Raw genomic sequence first — 21,647 nt, 5'->3', positions numbered from 1 at the left:
CATAAACTGGGCTCTAAACCATGTGTCCTGCCAACTCCACACGTGACAAATAATAAAGAATTCCTGCCACAAGCCTGGCATCACAACCACATACGTTGTCACCTCCATGTATACCAACATATATCACGATCACAACGTTGGCCTGACCAATTAAGTGTTCAGTCTTCTCCACATGAGAGAAAGAAAAAATGCACAAGCACCATCAAAAGCACAGCATCATAACCAGGTGATGTCAGTGGAACTACTGTTAGGCCTCAGCAGTGGCATCATCAGGTAGAAAGGAGTGAGTATTGTCAAACTGCCAAAAGCACAAAGCTTTGCCACCCTGCCAAAAAATGTCGTCCCGTAACCTCACCTGCTCTCCAAACCCGCTGAAACGTCGTGGCACGTATGTCTGGCACTTCAGCGACAGCACCGGCTCTTCATGAAGGATCTGGTTCAAAAGTAGGCGGCCATCCTGGAGGAATAAAAAAAAGTTGAAGCCGATTTTGTTGGAGCGAGGACTACAACAAAACAGGTAGTTTAGAAGAACCTCTTGTTCTATGAAACTTCCAAATCCCACACACTTTGAGCCCTTCAAGCATTAAAATAACCAAACCAGACAGTGCAAGACACCGGAATGATCACTGCAAACTTGCATTGTTGCACAGTAGACTGAGGTACAGTTGATAGTATTCAAATGAATTCCAACAGACATGCCATTGAAAAGGAGCTGCATGGTTCTGAAGCAAGAAAAAAATTCAAAAAAAGAGAAAACTACAAACATGTGGCATCTTGACTGCACTGATAATGTAGTCTCCTCTCACCTCTGTATACATGTGGATGTAGCCGGATTTGAAGCCAACAATGATACAGGTCCAGTCCGGCCCGCCTTGGTAGCTTCTTGAAGAAAGCAAGAAATAAAAAGTACAAGGGGCTGCACTGAGTGAAAATGCATTCTTACAAACACATAACACAACATTCTTAAGAAGTGTACCACCAATAATCAGATGCAATACAAGGATTAATGACAAGATTGCTTCAGAGGACACTAAAGTCAATTTCACGTGTTATCTATTCTCTGCCAAAAACTGCAACTAAGATCTCCAAAGCATGCTGCAGGCCTGAAATTTTTCTGTGTCTGCAAGACAATCAGCAAGTAGGGCAGAAAATGACAAAATAGTTAAACAACCATGCCTTAACTATCAAACACTTCTGTTTTCATAAAAAAAGGGCTGATGTAATGTAAGTCACCATCCTCACAGTTCACAAAAAAGCTACCTCACCGGAAGCAGATCTTGATATGTGTAACACTTTTTTGAGGCACCTATCAGTGCTGACCTAACCATAAAGAGGGAATAAAAAGGTTCATGGGGGTGTAATGTCCCAAAGCGACTCAGGCTATGAGGGACGCCGTAGTGAAGGCCTCCATAAATTTCGTTCACCTGGGGTTCTTTGACGTGCATTGACATCCCACCGTAAAGAGAGGTGCATAAGAAAGGACAAGAGAATAAAACATAAATAAAAGATAAAAATCTAAAAACACTCCATGATCTGCTACTGTGTTCTCATCATTGATACCTCGAAGCTTTTCTAGAAGCAGAACACTTCATAACAAAAGCAGAAGCACACATTCAAGGCAAATGCATCCATGAATTATGCTGCCCGTGCAGTTGTAAAACAAGAAAAGAATGCCACTGTCGAGATTTTTTTTTGCATTAAATGGTTTGTGACACAACTACTAACCGCTTCTGGGAGCTCATCGGCAGGCATAGCAAGGCAGTGACAGAGTCCCTGGAAATGCAAGCACAAGTTTTTCTTTAGTTTCGAGCAGTAAATCAACCAGCCGCCACACGACTGGCTGGAACAAAACATGGAAAGATAAGCATGAACATCAGCAAAGCCTGTGTACACAAGCTGATATCTCTTGTGACATGAAGCAAAAAAAGAAATTATATCAATCTACAGTGATGATAAATTTTTATGGTGCAACGGCAGCTTAGACCAAAGGGTGCCATGGCACTAGATATTTTTGCCTACACAAGCTGGGGTCAAAGACCCATTCCCCAAGTATTTCACCCCAGATAAGCTGAGCACCAAGCCAGGGAGAATCTAGTACCTAATAGAAACCGGTGGGTACCCGGCAGCACTGGCAATCGAGTCCCGTAACTCCCGCATGCGAGGCGGATGCTAAAACCATAGGCCACTCAAAGCTATAGTGATTATATCTCAATCTAAATATTATCACAAAGTTATGTTATGTCTGTTTTTCAAGCGCTCTTTATCACCACTGGTACATGCCGTTATTATTTTTACCTGTCATGCCAGACTACTTACTGCTTTTATGGCCACTAGAGTCAACCAGATAACGCGCATACACTCGTGTAAGGATCGTGCGCGTGAAGGGTCGGCCCCTCCAACTGGGCAGCTGATAATTTGAAAAAGAAAAAAGGATGGAGCTGCCAAAGAGCCAGTGCATTTCATGCGTGCATAAGTCTCCTCATGCATCACATCCCACAGGCACATACTGGAATGCAATCACAACAACTTCTACGATGTTAGAAACTGTTCAGGATGTTGCTAGCACGCTAGCTGGAAAGTTCCCGGTCATCTTTAAAGGTGCACTAAAGAGGAATCTGAACTTGTCTTTTTACCACAGGAACTCTATCTACACGTTCCGGGCATTCTTAGAAACAGGAAATTATTGTCCTGTGCGGCCGATCTCCCTAATTAAAATCGAATTAAACGTCACGGCTCCACCTTTTTTTGAACTCAATGCGGTAGGTAGGCTAAGTCAACCAACGCATGGAGTGCCTTTCAGCCAGTCCAGTGACGGCTTCGCTATTCTTTTGTTTAGGTTTCTGTGAATAAACAGTTTCAGTCACAGACAATATAGCCGCAAATTAGGCCCACGGAAACAAAAATACACGTGGACTCTGATTTACGCATCACTCCGGCAATGGCAACGGGACTGGCTGATGCGTTGGTTGACTCCTCCTACCTACCGCGTTGATTTCAAAAAAGACGCGGGAGCCGGGACGTTTAATCCGATTTAATTAGCGAAATCGGCTGCACAGGACAATAATTCAAATTTCTAAGAATGCTCGGAACGTGTAGATCAAGTTCCCGCGGTAAAAAGACGAGTTCAGATTCCTCTTTAGTGCACCTTTAATAGAATTCAACTAGAAGCGACAGTCAATCCAATGCCGATGAACAACGAGTGAGTGTTGCCATCAGTGCCACCTAGTTACTCTCCATTCTTTGTGGGGGCAAGAGCACCGAAATAAAAAGTTGGTTTCAAGTTAGATGCTGTCTTGCCAATCATCACTGCCAGTGAAAATATCTGCACCCACAATGCAAGGAAACATACATTTCTGCATGCTGAAAATACAGCCGGATAGCTGAAGGCCAAATACTAATACCAAATACCAATAAAATAATAAAACCCATCAAGAAATATGGAGCGTTGTTTCATCCAGAATTTTTACCCTAGACACCAATAAGCCGCTCATTTCATATAAACTTTTACATGTCTTTGTTACACTGGCATCCCTCAGTCATTTCAGGTGCAGTTTAAGTAACAAGTCAGTATTTCATCCACTTATTTTTTTTTATTCTTTTAAGGTTGTGTTCTAACTCATATCACGTTATGTTTGGTGCATCGCAACCATGGTGGCTGATGCTCCATTGAGCCGTCCGATAATTACTACTACTACTACAATAACAAGGCGCCAAGGGATAATAATAATAATAACTGGTTTTTGGGGAAAGGAAATGGCGCAGTATCTGTCTCCTATATGGTTGTACACCTGAACTGGGCCATAAGGAAAGGGATAAAGGAGGGAGGGAAAGAAGAAAGGAAGAAAGAGGTGCCGTAGTGGAGGGCTTCTGAATAATTTCGACCACCTGGGGATCTTTAATGTGCACTGACATACATCGCACAGCACACGGGCGCTTTAGCGTTTTGCCTCCATAAAAACGCAGCCGCCGCGGTCGGGTTCGAACCCGGGAACTCCGGATCAGTAGTCGAGCGCCCTAACCACTGAGCCACCGCAGCGGGTTGTCAAGGGAGAGATTTAGTTTTCATTGGACATTCAAAACACTATCATTGTCAACTGCCTGGTCAAGTCAACTGAAGGATAAAGGTCAGTCTCGGTAATATCCAGCTATACCTGCTCTACACCTTACATGATTCCAAATTGTAGAAGACAGCCAAGACATTACGCAGGATATTAAAGATAGCAAAAAGAAGCGATTGGACAGAGGTGGGGATGTGAAACAACGTAACCGAGATACAACACAAGCAAGGAGGTGAAGTCTCACCCGTTGGATGCACGGAGCTGGCTGTGGAAGGACACTTCAAATTTCCAGTCGTTCCTCTCCGCCACACCATGCTTGGCTGAGGAAAAGCAAAATGCAAGACACCACTGAAGTGAGGTCAAGAAATAAGCTTAAAAGCAAAAGAAATCGTGCCTACTACTGAGAAAAGCTCATAAGCCCAAAATTTGCCAAGTACGTACAAATAATCTTTTTATGGTGTCCATAAGTGTTATCTTTGAGCCTATAGTAAGAAACCAATGAACTCAATTCAGTGACAAACTTTTTTCACTGAATTCATCCTTGTTGTTCTGCAAAATAATTTTCATCTAAGTGCGTCTGTGTGAGCTTGAATAACCAACCCCGCGGAAACAAACACCAGAGTTGAAAAAGATTCACCGGACAGTTACCGCTCTGTTATACAAATCTCAGCGACAGCTGCTGTTGTGAATGATGAGGCCAGACACTGATTCAGTTCTTGCTTACATTATAACTACGACTCACACGATTACTTTGTGTATTGTATTTGGCACTATACAATTATGCAATGCACTATAATTGGTTACATTAGCAATCAGGGCTACATATTATTAATCAGTTGCCAAAAGGCGTTTGACTGACTGCTCAATACAGTGAATATGTCTCTCACTGTTCACAGCCCTAGACTCGCCACGAATCCAGTGACGATACTCGAATGTATGTTTCTGCTTCTTAATCCTCCTTTCTGCAGGCAACATCGGAATGCCATGACCTTGGATAATGAGGCAGTAAAAAGTGACACTAAAAATTCACTCCAGTGCACTGGTCAAACCACGGGACTACCACAGGACTGGGGTAGCTGCGTTCCCAGCTGAGCTATACAAACCGCCAGCGACCTACCTTTTTCACACGACCGCTCTGTGCATGCACACCTCTCCACTACGCACATTTTCTGGAGACTAGGCAGCCATTTTCTACAGACATACCCTCTATCTTGTCCTTTCACCACTCATCACGTTTCTAAATGTGAATTTGCAATGGCTCGCTCAACAGTTGACACTGCTAAATAAATAACCTAGAGAAACTTTATCCCCACTCCCCAAGTGTGACATTTTCCCTTAACTTATTCCCCTATTCCTTAGAACTGTGCATAGCACAGCAAGTTAAAACGCAATCATAGGCGTTAACTCCGATGTGCATTTTTTGATAAGAATTTGCTAAGAGCAAAGATTGCGCAGCACAAAGTTTTTTCCCACTAGAGGACTAGGAATTGCAGACAGACCTCCAAAGACCCATGAAGGATCAAAAAATACCAAAAAAGTGCTCCTGCAACCCACCTGTAAGAAACACGACTGAACTCTCCCTCGCCAACGCCAACACGTCGGCCGTTGGTGATAGTGCGATGACACACTCCTGCAACCATTTGTCTTCTTCCTTTGCCTTCGCTTCCGTCCCTGGTTCTTCATTCTCAGCTGGCCAATCCCAGGCATCGTGTATTGGCCTTGACAGCGCATCTTCTGTTTATGAGAGACCAAGTAAGAAAATAAAACGGTAATGTTTTGCTGCCACAAAAGGAGTCTTTGTAGTGGCATCGCACAAGGCCAAGTGACTTGCAAGACCAAGTGGCAAGGCAGACATATCAGACACTGGCATTAAGTTAATGCACGAGCACACGAGTTTATCACACTTTTGGAGAATAATCAGCATTAGCTGCTGGACAAGAGACAGCCTATCTGTGCAGCCCATTATGCATATATCAGCATGCCCTGTAGTTGGGCCTCTTCTATTGGTATTCCGGCCTTTTCCCACCTGTCCGGAGCTTAAAATCCCACTTCTCTGGCTTCGAATAAACAGTGCACAACAACAAACTGTCCTGCCTTGCAGCTACTGAGTTCAAGATGCAGTTTAAGTCACACTTGTAACCAAGAGAGGTAATAACCTCTCCTGATTAAAATAATGCACAGTTTATACTAAATAAATACTAATGAATGACATCAATTTAAATGTTTTCAACATGACTATCATTATTATCGGAAAACAGGCATCTCTGATGTGTATGAAGTGCTTCCAAATGGTTCAGTGGAAGCATACTACTCGATCAAAAATGGTTTTACTTCTAAACTATGCTACATGAAACATGAACACTGGTTGCAAAGGTGTTTTGTTCGTTAAAGACAGATCTTTGTGCACACGTAAAGCTTCTACATCTTGCTCACCTAGTCGGGAAAGATCTGCGCCAATGCACTTCATTCCAAGCAAAAATATGCTGAAGAGCAAAATGCATGTGCACAAATACAGAAAACAGAACCTCTGCACTTCCTTCATCCGTCCCTATGAAATGTTGATTTCTTTTCCGTTAAAATAACTTCAGTGCTGGACACTTTTGATTTGTGCTCTGCTGATCTTCGCACTATAGACCTTTTCAGAGAGGTCGATGGGAGCCGCCATATTGGGCGCTGGGCTGTGTTCGTAGTACCGGATCAAGCTCCCCCACAGCCTAGAAAACCAGTTTTCTCGGAGGTCGTGAAAAGGTCTATAAACCCAAACAAATCAATGTCCATCCACAACCCTCCGTCTACATCCCAAATGTACTGCAACACTAGACAAGGTGCTGTTTGCTTCTGATAAGAATTAAAAGATAGTGCAGCCCTGTAAACAGGGAATGAAGGGGTGATTATGGGGTCATAACACCCTTAAAAGTTAGATTGTCGCTTGTTCCCTTTCCCCCCAACTACACCGTCACACCAGAACAAGCCAGGAAAATAAATTTGTGGGTGCGAGTGGAATAACGCTGGAAAAAATCTTTACAGATCATTTACAGGACGATTCTGACGGATTCGACGCTGCTTGCCACGAACATTGTGCTGCCTTGTCGGTGGGTGTGGTAGACTGGCGGCTACAAATACCGGCTGGCGTCACAGCGACATCGGGGCGTGGAACCGGCGAAATGTCGGTGCTGCGATTCACACGTTTACTTCTGCTGACGCAGGTTGGTCTACGTTCTGCAAAATTTAGTTTTTATTTTTTGCCGGTAACGCCCCACATGTTGTTTCGTTGCATGCATGGTTCTCACGTAGTTAGACATCATGTTAGACGCCGGTTCGTACTGTTGAGAAACGCTGCATTTTTCTTCTTGTTACTGCTGCTCTGTGGTGACGTGGAGCTAAATCCAGGCCCGACCCCCCAAGGCACGAGTAGTGAACTTGTTGCTGCCGTGAAGTGCCTACCACGAATTCTGGAAGTTCAAGAAAATATTCTTAAAGAATTGGGAGCTCTGCGAGAACACCAAGAAATAATTGAAAACAAAATCGGAACGTTATCTTCAAAAATTGAAGGTCTGCTTGAACAGGCAGCCAACGCTGAAAAGGATGAGTTGAAATCCCAACATAGCCAGCTGACAAGTGCTGTAAATGCGGTGCTAGCAAAACAAGATGACATGGAAAACCGGTCCCGTAGAAATAACTTGCTCTTTTTTGGTGCTTCAGATACGGACAAAGAATCATGGAATGATTCGGAGGCTAAGGTCATATCAATCTGCGACGAAAAACTGGGTGTTAAAATTGATCCCGCTGCAATTGAGAGGGCGCATAGAATAGGCAGGTATGATGAAAACAAAAAGAGACCAATCATTGTTAAATTTAACTTATTTAAGGACAAACAGCGGGTTCTTTCTGTTGCATCTAAGTTTAAGGATACCGGTTACTCAGTGAGTGAAGACTACTCGCCCAGTGTGCGTCAGTTAAGGAGCAGGTTAAGTGCGTATGCCCGAGGTCTAAACGCTAAGTATGCGTTAAAGTACGATAAACTAATAATCAATGGGAAAGCATACATTTTTGACAGCGCTACTGATTCTGTTCGTGAATTCGTGCAATAGCAGTCATGTACCCCTCCCCGTCATAATAGGCACTCTATGAGCCAGCTATCTTTTCTTATCGTGAATTGTCGGAGTGTTAGGAACAAGACTGCTGATTTTGCCAGTTTAGTAGGGGTAACACAGGCTCATGTTGTTATTGGAACTGAGTCTTGGCTTGACCACAATATAACAAGCTCTGAAGTTTTTCCCTCGTGTTATGTAGCATATCGAAAGGATCGAGACGCGCATGGCGGTGGAGTGTTTATTCTTGTACGCGACGACATCCAAAGTGTACCAATCAGCGATGTTCATGATGGTGCAGAATCTGTATGGTGCAAAATAATTTTGTCAAATGGGGAGAGCCTTGCCGTGGGATCATTCTACAGGCCACCTAGTTCAAACAACCGGGAAATATTTCACAGGGTATCGAGATCGCTGTCAAGCTTATCATCAGATATGATTATTCTGGGAGGCGATCTTAACATGCCTGATGTCGTATGGAACAACCGGCTTCCTGTCGAACAAAGTAGATCAGCGCTACACTCAGCCTTTTATGAAATGATCCGCAACGATGGGCTCTTTCAATTTGTGGATTTTCCGACTCGCTTATGCACAACTGGTGCAAATGTCTTAGATTTGCTTTTTAGCAATCAAAATGGTACAGTTGAATCTGTTACAGTGGCACCGGGAATAAGTGACCATGAAGCTGTTGCCGCCACTGTTTTTTGCAAGAAACCCGAATTTCAAAAAGGGCGTTCAAGAAAAATATTTCTGTACGAGAGAGGGAACTACGATGCTGTAAAGAATGCTTTAGTAAATTACTTTCCTTTGTTTCTCAGTTATAGCGTAACGTGTGACGTGGATGGCTTGTGGATCGCATTTAAGGACAAGCTTCTCTACTTGATTACATTGTACGTTCCTTCTAAGACTGTATCAGGGAAACTACGCGCTGACAAACCTTGGATTTCAAGGGAATTACGTAGATCCATTAGAAGAAAGGCCACACTGTATAAGAAATATCGTAAAACTAAGAGCCCCTCCTTATTCACAAAACTGAAGTTATTGACGTGTTCGCTAAAGACAGAACTGAAAAGTGCTAAGCGTCTTTACCTCTCGTCTTTATCGGAAAAGATAAGGGTTAATCCAAAACAAGTGTGGAAGCATATTAAAAATACTAAAAAAGATAACATTGGAATTCCGTCTTTGGTGCACAATAACAGCGTTGTGGCAGACGACTTGAGTAAAGCTGAAATTTTTAATGCGTATTTTCACTCAGTACTTGTCAGTGATCAAGCAGATCTCAATTTAGTCACGCAAAATTTCACACACTTGCCGGAAATGGAAGATGTAATGATAACTGAGACGGGTGTGATGACGCTGCTGTCTAATCTAAATTCCCATTCTGCCCACGGCCCAGACGGTATATCTAATCATATTTTGAAGCTATGTGCAATAGAAATAGCTCCATTTTTGGTCGCAATATTCAATAAATCCCTGGATTATAAAAAACTCCCAAACGACTGGAAGCTTGCAAATGTAACGCCAATACATAAAGATGGTGATCGCGCAAATATATGCAATTACAGACCGGTGTCCCTCACCTCTGTTTCTTGTAAAACACTGGAGCATATAATATATTCTGGTCTTATGAAGCACCTTAATGGTCATGATTTCTTCACTACCGCTCAACATGGTTTCCGTTCGGGCCTATCGTGTACAACTCAGCTCACCGAGTTCATCCATGATGTTGCGGAAGGTATAGATAGGGGTGTTCAAATAGACGCAGTTTTTCTTGATTTCCGCAAGGCTTTTGACGTGGTTTCGCATTCTCTACTCTTAACAAAGTTATCGTATTTAGGTATACCTTCTAGACTTCTTGGATGGATTCAAGATTATTTGTATGCACGGCGACAACGGGTACTTATTAACGGTGTCACTTCGCAGTCTGTTCAGGTTTTATCGGGTGTGCCGCAAGGCTCAGTACTTGGGCCTTTGTTGTTTCTTGTTTTTGTAAATGATTTGCCGAGTGAACTGTGCTCCCGTGTTAGGCTGTACGCTGATGACTGTGTTCTTTACCGTTCTGTCACGTGCGCAAATGATACCATTCTGTTGCAGTCTGACCTTGACAAGGTATGTGCGTGGTGTGACAAATGGAAGATGACTCTCAACACCAGTAAATGTTACCTCATGCAGTTCACAAACAAAAAAAAGAAGATATGGGGCAACTATAATCTAAATCAATCTGTTCTACAGACAAAGGACAGAGTAAAGTATCTCGGTATCACATTTACAGCGAAGTTGGATTGGACCGCACACGTCGACGCGATAACTGCCAGGGCTTCCTGCGTTCTCAACCTTTTTAAAAGAAACTTTAAACATACGACTCCACGCCTAAAAGAAACATTGTACTTTACGAATGTCAGGCCAATTCTCGAATATGGATGCGTATGTTGGGACCCGTTCACAAATATTTTAAAGGACAAGCTAGAACGAGTTCAGAAGCGGGCAGCAAGGTTCGTAACTGGGAATTACAACTTTAAGGTTAGAGGTTCTGAACTTCGGGAAGCTCTTGGTTGGAAGTTATTATCCCACCGAAGAAAAGTTTTTAGAATAAAGTTTTTGTACGACATTTACAATAATAAAAACAGGAATTAATAAAAGCCTCTATTTAAGGCAACCTCACTACGTTTCGAGTAGAAGGGACAATACCATGAAAATTAGAGGGTATAACTGCCGGATCAATACATTTAAATATTCATTTTTTCCCAACACAATAAGTGACTGGAATCTGCTGCCTAATGAAGTGTTTGAGAGCGAGAATTTCCAGGCAGCAATTGACCTTGCAATATTCTGATTATGCTGCTGTCAGTGTTGGTTCTGTGTCTCGGGTGCAATCAGAATGCTTTTATCTTTTTGGAAGTTCTTATCATTTTTCTGTAACTTTTATTTCTGTTTCGTTCTCTTGTGCTGTATTGAATTTTACTGTTAATGTACTTACCCCCCCCCCTACAATAATGCCTCTCAAGGCGCTGTAGGTACCTTGAATAAATAAATAAATCAGCGGTCACCCAGCGGCAAGACAATTAAGCAGCTCTACCACAATGGCTAGCTGCTATCACTTTATCCTTGCAAACTTCGCGACCTCATAACTCCACCTTAATCCCTGCTGCTCTCAACCACATATCTAAATCCTGACCTAACAGACCACTCGTTAGCTGTTCTACACATAACACTTTCTGCCGAAGTACATTCTGTCACCTTAGTGTGAGCTAGAATATCATCAACCCGCGTTTCTTCCCTGCTCGATGTCTTCATGTTATCATTTTACCTTGCTTCGCTAGCTGTCATGTTCATGTGCCATGAGTCAAAGTGCAGTGAGAATGTGCTTCAACATATCTCAATGAAAGAACTATAAGCCTTCGAACAATGAGACGTCAGAGTGTATTACAACCTCGACCAATGAATTCGTTGGTACGGAGGTTGAAAATCATTCGAGGCACCTCTCTTTCAATGAAATAAAAAAGTACGTAGCAAATAAATGGAACTGAAAAGAGGCAAATGTGTAGCAGAACTGTTGCACCAAGAATTTGAATCACTCATTAGAAAATGAAGATGCTGGGTAGAAACTCCAGTCGCCAACTTCACATCACAGGTCGCTAAAGGTATGGGGGTAGTTGACAGCTAGAACAATGCCAAGAAATTAACGACAACGCACTTAAACAGATAGGGACGACAAAGAAGGTAACGCTTCTCGAAGCAAACAGAAAAAAAAATGAACAATTAAAGCGAGCCCCAAAGAAAAGCGAACCGATAGTAGTAGACAGCTGACGCGTAGCCGTGCGCCAGTAGTCAGATTATGTTTTGAGAGAAATTTCGTACCTTTCGCGTCTTCGCCGCTCGGAAACAAGTAGGACCTGACTCTTGGAACGTTGCTAATTGCAGCTAACTTCACCAACTGACACGACATCGCGCTATTCACAGAAGTTTCACCATACTTTCGCTCGCTAGAAACCTCGGCTACTCCGCGAGCAACCTCCGCACTGAATTTAACTTGGCTTGGCTTGACTTTCTACGCAAGAAGCGTGAAAAACGAACACCAATAACAGCAGTTTCGGTTCTGCGTAGTCACTCTTGCTTTGTCACTGCGGTGTTAATCATATGCATGCTCATTCGCAGGTGATGCCTGTATTTAACGCAGCTTTATGTCACCATCATGAATGAACTAATTGCAAATATAGCGGCCTCTGACGATGTGTTCGCTACATTTTATCGTCACGCTTGCAAGTGCAGAAGAAAAGCTTACATTGCAAATGAAAATCGATTCAAACCGAACTAAAACATACTATTTGTAACAGCAGTAATTTACGCACAAAGCATGTGCAAAAGCAGTACGTTAACCACACAACATCGACTATACTACAACTCAGCTCAACCGGCGTAAACAACAGTAGTGTGGCGCTGGCGTCGTTTCTTCGTTCGGTTCGCATGGCAGTTCGGTTCGCATTTGTTTGCGAAGCCTTGGTCCTAGTATGAGTTTCTTTCTCTATGCCTTGAGTCATGTCATGTTTGTAAAGGCGTAGGTAGTGCCGTAATTTTCAAGAAAACATCGACAGACGTGCTCATCGAACCCGAGAGGCGTCTAGGCGAAGTTGGTATTTCCTTCCCGTCTCCCCGTTCCTGCCACAAACTAACCACGGCGGGACAAAAACATAGTTCGCTGCGATGGCGGTTTAATTCAGCCTCCCGGCGTAACCGACCGCTACACACGATGAACGCGCCGCCCGAGATCAAAAAGACCAAGGAAGAGGCGCCGGCTGAACTGGAAAGCCAGTTCATCCTCCGTTTGCCAGGGCAAGTTGCGGCAGCTCTGCGAGCCGCCGTGAGGTCCGGGGTGATGAATCTCAAGGACCGGCTGAACATCCAGCTGGAACCGGACAACCGGCACGGCACCGTGACTTTCGACCGGTGGTCCCTGACCGCCCGAGTGGTCGACCTGCCGTCGATCATCGAGTCGCACAAAACGCTGGACCGGAAGACGTTCTACAAGACGGCCGACGTCGCCCAGCTCATGATCTGCAAAGAGGAAGACGCGGGTGAGGACGAAGAGGCGAAGAAAGCGGCAGCGGCTGCCGATGACGAGGAAGCACTGCGCCGTAAGGAACGCAAGGACGCCAAGGACAAGAAGTACCAGCACCCGCACGGCATCACTCCGTCGCTGAAGAACGTGCGCAAGCGTCGCTTCCGCAAGGTGCTCAAGAAGAAGTACGTCGACTTCCCCGAGATCGAGAAAGAGGTGAGACGCTCGGCCTCGGTGTTCATTACCCTATCAGTCTGGGAACTTCATTACGCAGCTTTCAAAAATACGTGGAAAAAAAGACATTGAAGTAATGAACGTTAATAGCTGTTTTGTTTACTAGAATTGATATGAATGAGATTAAAGTTACACCAATGTAAATACGAATTTATACGTTTATTTTCACATATGATAAACACACTCACAAACATTTCACTTGTACAAATTGCAACCAACTATCAATCACCAACTGGATATATCAGTGACGTCTCCAACCAATCACCAATTCGATATACTAATGATGTCACCAGTCATTCACCATTTGGGTTCCTTTATTGATTTACTATGGGGGCCGCTATCTTCAATTCTTCGGGCTTGGTTCTAATTTCACGCCGGATGGAGGTGGTAGCAGACCCCAAGAAATCGAGAAACGTGATGAGTAAGAGCTAACGCTCTTAAAATAATTTGTACCGATGGCCTGTGGGGCTAGTAGCTGGTCCAGTGAAAACAATGGCGTAAAGGTCAACCATTCGAAGTTTTCCAGATACAAGAACAATTCATTAACAAGCACAAAGCTAACAGGTTTATCATCAGTTGTTGGTGGATCTCTGCAGGTTTTCATTTTCGATGATAATCGTATGTAATGGCGCAGAGTTGTTCATTTGATTTCCACGAGTGGCGTGACAGTTGGCTAAACCTGATGTTTTGGTTGGCTGGCAAACGCTGCCCCATAAAATACAGAACAATTTTTTTGCCCCGTTCTTGTAGTATGACCTTAGAGTTCCTTCTCCCTTTTGCTCGTCGTACGAGGCAAGCACAAAGGCTAGTGAATGGGAGAGGATAAGATGACTTGGGAGGTGAGGGCACAGTCTGCCAAAAATAGCTAACCTGTCCAGCACTGAAATTGAGAAAGTGTTGACCAAACTCTTGCTCTTTTCACGCTTGCAGGTGAAGCGGCTGTTTCGCATGGACAACGAGGCCATCTCGATCCGCTACGAGGTGGTCAACGCTGACGATGACAAGGGAGGCGACGGCAAGGGGGAGGGCAACGACATGGCCAATGGTGGCTCAGGTGACCCGCACATAAGTGGTGGTTTTGGCTCTCCATCCGTTAGCGCACTGCTCAACAGCAACTCGCAGAGCATGGACGTGGGTGAGCATGACCTCTTCGGCGAAGCACTGAGCAGCTCGGATGAGGATGACGTCAACATTGTCGACTCCGCGGGTGAAGACGAGCTCTCAGCACGGCCTCCAAATCAGAGGCGCCCATCATTGTCGGGAAAACGGGATGGTGGCTCCTCGCCGGACATGGTCACTGACTTTCGTCGGGGCATGCTTGCAACGTCGGACAAGATGGCTGCATCTGGTGCTAGCACCAGCGCAGCAGCGACGGCGGCAGCAACTAGTTCTCTCGTCGATGAATATGTTGACGACCCTGACTATGGCGACGACAAGGAGGTCATCGAGTTCACTGCTGCAAAGAAGGAAGAAGACGATGATGTAGATGAACCCGAGCAAGACAACTCCGCACTCCTGAACCGGCTGTCAGAGCTAGAGAGGGAGATAGCGCAGCTCCAGGATCGAAGGCAGAATCAGGAGCTGGAGATTGCATCACTAGAGAACCAGGCCCTGAAGCAGCGGTTCCAAAACATTGTGAATACACTGAAGCTGGAAGAGAGCGAGAAGCAACGGGAATACGACGAAATTGTGTCTTTGCTTCACCAGTGATTGTCAGGCGAGAGCCGTAGACATATTGCAGTGATTGCCACATTTACACTTAAATCTGAAAATTTTGTCGGGTCAGTACCGTCTTTCAGTGTTGCTTGCAGGAAAGACCTCTTGCACATTTGGTGAGAGTGAAAAGCAGCAGGTTTGCGACCATGTTGTATTGTTTCTTCATGAGTGATTAAAATGTGAATGAGAGCATTCCACGTGCTGATGTGCAGAGGTTTGGCTGATTCAGCGTTCATTCTCAGTGTTGTTGCAGTCACGCAAGCAACATCCCCCTTTCCAATTGAACAGGTGTGGCTGGACTTTGCTGGATGTGGTAACAGGTTGGTTGTGCACTTGTAGTTTTTGGGTGCGCCACCTTGTCTGCAAGAAGTCGTGTCAGTGATGACTGTATACTTTTCACCAAACATACTGCTCACTTAAGCGAAGCATGGTGAAGCTAGCTGTTTGCCTTGCAGTGGCAGAGGTATTGACTTTCTGGACTGTTATCGACGGGCTCCTCAAGCTGAACAAAAATTGCCCCATGGTCGACTGCAAGGGAAGAAACGGGACTTGTCATTATACTCTCAGGATAATTGAGAGTATGTGGAGAAGTTCTAGACTGTGCCAACGTGCCCAAGATGCAGGAAAGCAGTGGAGGCCTGGCACTAACACCTCATTATCTTGTCGTTAACAATAAACGGCACAGCATCTTTGTTTCGTTGCTGAGAAGACTTCCACTGTTGTGTGACACTGGTAGCAAAAAAATGAAACTGCTGGAAAAGAAACTCCCTTTGAAAACGTGCACATGGCTTTGTGAAGATTCTGTGTTCTGAAGTTGTTCTCTCTGTGTAGAGCTTTTGTATTGGGGAAGTGTTGAATCAGTTCTGAAATCTAATGTGACTGCAATTCATTGCGTGAAAATAATCTGTTCAATGGTTCACATTAAATGAATGCTACCTGCAATAACATGGAGAAGGCATCTAATGTTGGGGAAAGCTGTCATTGCAAGGGTGATCCTGGTATTTCAGGTGTGAAATGACTGGATGTCAAAGCATTCATGATATAACCAGCACTTACAAAGCTCCACAGCTTACAGTGACAGCTGCTAAAGGCACATTGCCTGGATTTCACGCCATTGTAGTAGTAGTAGTAAATAAACGGAGCGTGGTTGCCATGGGAACCATCCAGATGGATATAACCGTGGAATTTGTAAGGTATGGCTACAGTGGAGAAATGCACAGTCAGAGGGCAGTAGTAAAAGTTTATTTCATTTTACTGCAAGATTTGTTTAAGACCCATTCTCCGGGTTTCGTATCGTTGTCATCGTAGTAATAGTTGTAGCGGAAAACTAAAAAGAGGGCTCTAGTTATATACATATTTATATATATCACTCCCGAATGAGAATGCCTCCGCAGCTGCCGCTGAATCATTACATAGTGGTAGCCGTCCTGTGAGCTTTTTAAGTGTTTATGGCTGCGAGAAAATTTGCATGTAAAGGATGACCTTTTACTAAAGCCATTTTCTAAGGCATCGGCTAAAGTAAGTCACCATTCTTGCATGCAGCAAGGTATTGCTGTAGCTTTTCTATAGTGGCCTCTTGACCAGAAGTCCAGTATTTCTACACCGCATGCATACTGCGGACTACTCAAGCGCGTCTGTTCTGCATGTAACATGAAATTATTAGCTTGCTAATAAGCATCAGTACTTGCATACTTGATTACAGCAAGCTGCTAAATGTCTACTCTCTTAGGTATAGCTTCCTCTAGTGTGCTGTGCAATACGATGAGTGGTCTCCTAACGCACCACGACATGCATAATAATGGTTACTTATATTCACAACCTCGAAGACCCTTAGGTGGCACATTACATGAGCAGTGGGCCATAAATAGGGCCCTTTGTTTTCGGGTTTTTATTTCTTCCAGAATTGGGAGTTAAAAAAATCTGGCAACATTTTTTTTTTTTAGTTCAAATCCAGGTACAAATCACATTGTTAACCAAAAATTTCCATAGTGCGGGTTTTTTTCGGGTCCTGTTTTCTTGCAGCAAAAGGCAATTTACTACCAGCGCTTGCTTTTGTGCTGGACACAAAATGCCGTATTTTTTTTTTCTCAATATGTATTTCACAAACATGGAATTGACAGGTTGCACAGAAAAGAACACCAAATTATACTTTTTCTCATCTGTTACAATTATTTCGTTGCAAAAAATGTCAAACCACAATGCAGCATTTTGCGTGCGTGCAATACCTGCCCAGCTTGTAAACTGCAAAAGATGTGATTAAGTGCTGCAGAGGCTATTTTAAATGGGCAAGAGCCCTAGAGTAGGAGATTGTTAGCATGGACAGCACTTGATACATGGTGCCAAATAAATGGCTGGTGAGTATACCTGTGTTTTGGCATTTTGCTTCCAAAAGTTACTTTTTGTGCACTCTAGAGCATTTTCAGGGAGAAATCAGGTTTCACCCAATTTTTAAGAAATATATTTGGGGTACAAGAACTGAGTAAAATTGGGTTTAACCTGAAAACGAAGGGCTCTAGCCAGATATCAGAGGCTCGGAGACCTGGTAAGGACTGCCACAACCTATTCCCTGCAGCTGCTGCAGCCACAATTGTAGATGTGACCTGAATTGTGGAATTCCATGTTTGCAAGGTGTCATCTAATGTGGACGCAGTGAAATGTATAGAGACCACAAAAGTTATGTAGACACATATCAGGCCAGAGATGTGAACTAATGCAAAAAAAAAAAAATGTAGTACTCCTGTATATGTTTTACACAATCTCTGATATGGCTTCAGTGAGTGCATGTTTTCGTTTTCTTGTTCTGCGAGTGTGTATGCTTTCAGGAGCCTAAAATGTCCTTATTTGTTTACATAATGACTTCACTTGAAAGTATATATAGTGTAGAGTCCAAATGTGGATATATGAGGACCTTGTGCCAAGGCGGGAATTTTTGAGATGGTAGGCATGCTCTTTACAAAAATGTGAAGATTTTCCCCCTGTAGGTATTAGATAGAGACTAACAAATAGACATTTACTCCGCCTTCATTGGTATGTTCACATGAAGGCATTGGGAAAAAAAAAAAAGAAGTGGAGGTGCGGGATATCGATCCCCGTACCTCTCACATGCTAAGCGAGCGCAGTCCAAATGTGGATATATGAGGACCTTGTGACAAGGTAGGTATTCTTGAGATTGTAGGCATGCTCCTTACAAAAATGTGAAGATTTTCTCCCTGTAGGTATAGATGGATATATGAGGACCTTGTGACGAGGCTGGAATTTTTTAGATTGTAGGCATGCTCCTTACAAAAATGTGAAGATTTTCCCCCTGTAGGTATTAGATAGAGACTGACAAATAGAAATTCACTGCGCCTTCATTGGTATGTTCACATGAAGACATTGGGGAAAAAAAAAAAGAATGGAGGTGCGGGGTATCGATCCCCGTACCTCTCGCATGCTAAGCGAGCGCTCTACCATCTGAGCTACACCCCCGACGCGACTTCACGGCTCAAATAGTTGGTGTCATGGATGATGCGCTAACTGGAGCTGTTAAGTCATTGTCGTGAAGGCGCAGGATGTATGTTGTGGAAGTGCGGTCTTCCTTTTGCATGCTAATCCAGAGCTCTACCATGTCTGAGATACACCCTTCACAAGCCATACAATTTCACAGATAAGTGTCAGGGACCACAACCACACGCTGCAGATGAAAGAAACGGCCGAAAAATTGCTTTTGCGGCACCTTGTTACATACTTCCACTCGCCAACGATCGCGCCATCGAATAAATTGTATTCACCATTCTTGTAAATGCGCTTCAAATTTAAAATGAGTTGTAGTTGAAGAAAATGCGGGTTTGGAGTGGGCACGTCGTGTCGGTAGGGTTTCGTGAGATGTACCCGTCGTCTGCTATTCCACGATAAAACGATAAAAGAAGCCAAAAAGTGCAGCCATTGTCCACATAATTAGCATATGTCGCTTGCTCTCAGCAACATAGCTTCAGCTGCTGACTACTTTCACTTGATAGCGTTCACTTGCAGCTTGCAAGAGGCACTAGCAGGCAATGAAGTGGCGCCGCTGTCGCATGACCAGCCGTCAAGGTTTCTGTGTTGTCCGTGCCGTCGATAGCTCAGTTGGTAGAGCGGTGGACTGTAGAGGACTTTCCATGCGGACATCCATAGGTCGCTGGTTCGAATCCGGCTCGACGGACTTTTTTTTTATTTTTAGAGACGGGCTCGCCAGTGAATATCGTGCTCTTATTGTTTTCTCTATTTTTCAACGAAGCCTACTGTCAAAACAAAGGTGCAGTTTTAAACTGTTTTTGTCCCAGCCAGTGAGTAGCGCCTAGAAGGTAGTTCAAGAAAAACAACGCAGCTGCATGCAGCCCTCAACGATGAGGGCTGAGAGGTCGGGGGCTACCTCGATCTTGATCAAGAGGTCGCCCCCGACTGGAGGCCACCCTGGACTTGCCCCAGCCCCAGCTAATCCCTTCCATTTTGTGGCAATAAAGTTGTAACCACCACCACCGCCATGCACATCATCTCTTTCCCGTTTAAAAACGCGCGCGCGCACAATGCATAAAATACACCTTATTTTCACCCGCCGCGGGGCTCAGTGGTTATATAGGGCGCTCGGCTACTCATCCGGAGTTGCCGGGTTCGAACCCTACCGCGGCGGCTGCGTTTTTATGGAGGCAAAACGCTAAGCCGCGTTATGCTCGGAGAAAACGCACCCTGTTTAAGACCACGAGACGCTGCAGTTCTCAAGAACGTGCTGTTCTCACGCGCGGATACGCCGGCAACCAGTATCTAGAAGCCGGAGGCTCAGGACCGCAGCTTCTAATGCAGTGCTACAGAATGTTGTCCCCACGTGCACTAAAACAGAGCCTCGATTAAAACTCGACAGGGAGACGCTGGGTACTAGATAGGCCTGCCGCACGTTGTGGAAAGAACCGCGGTGTGCGGACGCTACGCGTACCGAGCGATAGAACGCTACCCGAGACGCAGAACTCGTCTACAGAGCGCTAAAATTTTGGGGCGCCTTATGGTTATTGGATGCCGCCTAGCGCAGTCTTTCCGAAGGGTATTCTCTAGAACTGCGATAAAAATCTGCTATTCTTTACTTTGCATTTACTTTCAAACGGAGTGGTAGTTGATGCAAGTTTACACGGGCAGCCGTAGTTAAGCTTAACTGCAGTTAAGGCGGTTAACCGCGGTTAGAGTGAGCTGTAGTTCGCCGCGCTTACACACGTTTATGCGACGAAACAGATCATGTGATGAGGCGTATTATTAAACAGGGCTATGTTGAAAAGAACGCATAAAAGGAAAAGCGAATTGTTTCTTGCGCTAAGGCCTGCTTAAAAACTTTTTTCTTTGTGCTTGTGGCTGTCGTTAGCCGAAATCTAAAAAGAAGTTCTGTTTTTTTTTTTTCGTGGCTTTTCTTTCACAGTGAGTGCTGTGCTTGTGTAGTTAAGACCCTGCGGACGTCTTGTGTGCCAAGCCTATGTTGGCCCTTAGCAGGCCTGTCGCGAACGAGGGCGACGCTCATTTTTTGGGCTGCGTTCGTGGCGCATCAGGCAGCGCTACAATGCCTGCGCGTGCAGATGCTGGCGCTGAGTGCTTAAATTGTCATGCTTAAAGAGACGAGGAAGTGACACAGGGGGCGGCCGAAGCTCTTTTTGTTGGCGGCGGCGCACCTGTCCGTCCGTGAGCGAAATATCTGTCGGCGTTCCCGCGCCCAGACTTGTGGTACGAGACCACGCTTCCGCACCTTCCGGACAGCGGACTCCGAGAAAACTTTCGGATCAACCGCGGCACATTCCGATACACGATGGCTGTTTGTAGAAGCATGAGCCGGCAAGATACCAACATGCGGCAACCGATTCCGCTGGAGAAACGCGTGGCGATCGGCTTGTACTGCCTCGCAACGTCAGCAGAAGTGCGGACTGCTGACAACTTGTTTGGCGTGAGCACTGCGTCAGTTAATTTAATATTTCACGAATTTTGCAGCGTTGTTGTGGAGCAGTTGGAAGCACGATTTGTGCGTTCCCAACACCATGCTGAGCTTCACGAGGACATGTGTAAATTCACAACAGTCACTGCGTTAATTTCATATTTCACGAATTTTGCGGCGTGTAGTGGAGTAGTTGGAAGCACGATTTGTGCATAAATTTCCCAACACCAGCTGAACTTTACGAGCACATGTGTAAATTCACAGCAGTCTGCATGTGGGTTCTCTCAAGGTGTCGGTGCAGTGGATGGCTGTCATATCGAGGTGTGCCCCCCAAAGCAAGAAGCTGCTGACTAATACAATTATAAAGGGTGGTACAGTGTCATTCTACTTGCTGTCATCGACCACACATACAGGCTCCTATGCACGAATGTTGGGAGCCCTGGTAGGAACAATGACGCGGCACTGTTTTAGAAGTCACGACTGTCAGCTACTCTGGCTAGTGAGCTGTTCTAACAAGAAACAAAACTCATTGAAGGTGTGGAAGTTGGCACAATTCTTCTTGGTGATCA

The 21,647-nt window shown here is 44.6% G+C and overlaps 2 protein-coding genes and 2 non-coding genes across 10 annotated transcripts in view; 2 read left to right on the top strand and 2 right to left on the bottom strand.

Moving 5' to 3' along the window:
• Nucleotides 1-12,352, bottom strand: part of Rab3-GAP (Rab3 GTPase activating protein) — a 48,090-nt gene extending 35,738 nt beyond the window's left edge. For 3 of the 7 annotated variants that reach the window (XR_013308592.1, XM_077637699.1, XM_077637701.1), the window contains exons 1-6: nucleotides 12,008-12,170; nucleotides 5,613-5,792; nucleotides 4,303-4,378; nucleotides 1,726-1,773; nucleotides 807-879; nucleotides 356-457 (exon numbers count right to left, since the gene is read on the bottom strand). Coding sequence is in view for 4 of the 7 variants with exons in the window: in XM_077637699.1 (XP_077493825.1) it covers nucleotides 356-457; nucleotides 807-879; nucleotides 1,726-1,773; nucleotides 4,303-4,378; nucleotides 5,613-5,792; nucleotides 12,008-12,095 (567 nt within the window). In the remaining 3 variants the exon portion in view is untranslated. Of the gene's footprint in view, nucleotides 1-355; nucleotides 458-806; nucleotides 883-1,725; nucleotides 1,774-4,302; nucleotides 4,379-5,612; nucleotides 5,793-12,007 lie in introns of all 7 variants that reach the window. The other 4 variants (XR_013308591.1, XR_013308589.1, XM_077637700.1 and 1 more) reach the window with 4 other exon arrangements.
• A 243-nt stretch (nucleotides 12,353-12,595) lies between these two features.
• Taf7 (TATA-box binding protein associated factor 7) lies at nucleotides 12,596-15,353 on the top strand. Its single transcript, XM_077637698.1, has 2 exons — nucleotides 12,596-13,421; nucleotides 14,370-15,353. The coding sequence occupies exons 1-2, from the start codon at nucleotides 12,897-12,899 to the stop codon at nucleotides 15,147-15,149; spliced, it is 1,305 nt and encodes a 434-aa protein (XP_077493824.1). The 5' UTR covers nucleotides 12,596-12,896; the 3' UTR covers nucleotides 15,150-15,353.
• A 3,197-nt stretch (nucleotides 15,354-18,550) lies between these two features.
• TRNAA-AGC (transfer RNA alanine (anticodon AGC)) lies at nucleotides 18,551-18,623 on the bottom strand. Its single transcript has one exon. It is a non-coding gene; the product is annotated as a tRNA-Ala (tRNA).
• A 621-nt stretch (nucleotides 18,624-19,244) lies between these two features.
• Nucleotides 19,245-19,335, top strand: TRNAY-GUA (transfer RNA tyrosine (anticodon GUA)). Its single transcript is given in 2 exon segments — nucleotides 19,245-19,281; nucleotides 19,300-19,335. It is a non-coding gene; the product is annotated as a tRNA-Tyr (tRNA).
• Nucleotides 19,336-21,647: the final 2,312 nt, after the last annotated feature.

Source organism: Amblyomma americanum, chromosome 9, assembly GCF_052857255.1.
Source record: "Amblyomma americanum isolate KBUSLIRL-KWMA chromosome 9, ASM5285725v1, whole genome shotgun sequence".
Classification (NCBI taxonomy): domain Eukaryota; kingdom Metazoa; phylum Arthropoda; class Arachnida; order Ixodida; family Ixodidae; genus Amblyomma; species Amblyomma americanum.
Note: the sequence above shows the minus strand (reverse complement) of the source record. Positions and strands in the feature narration are given on the sequence as shown.

Bases quoted from the DNA above. Each gene is read 5' to 3' on its own strand.
- Taf7 (XM_077637698.1), top strand. From the start codon at position 12,897: ATGAACGCGCCGCCCGAGATCAAAAAGACCAAGGAAGAGGCGCCGGCT. The intron at 13,422-14,369 runs GTGAGACGCTCG...TCACGCTTGCAG, and splicing joins TCCCCGAGATCGAGAAAGAG to GTGAAGCGGCTGTTTCGCAT.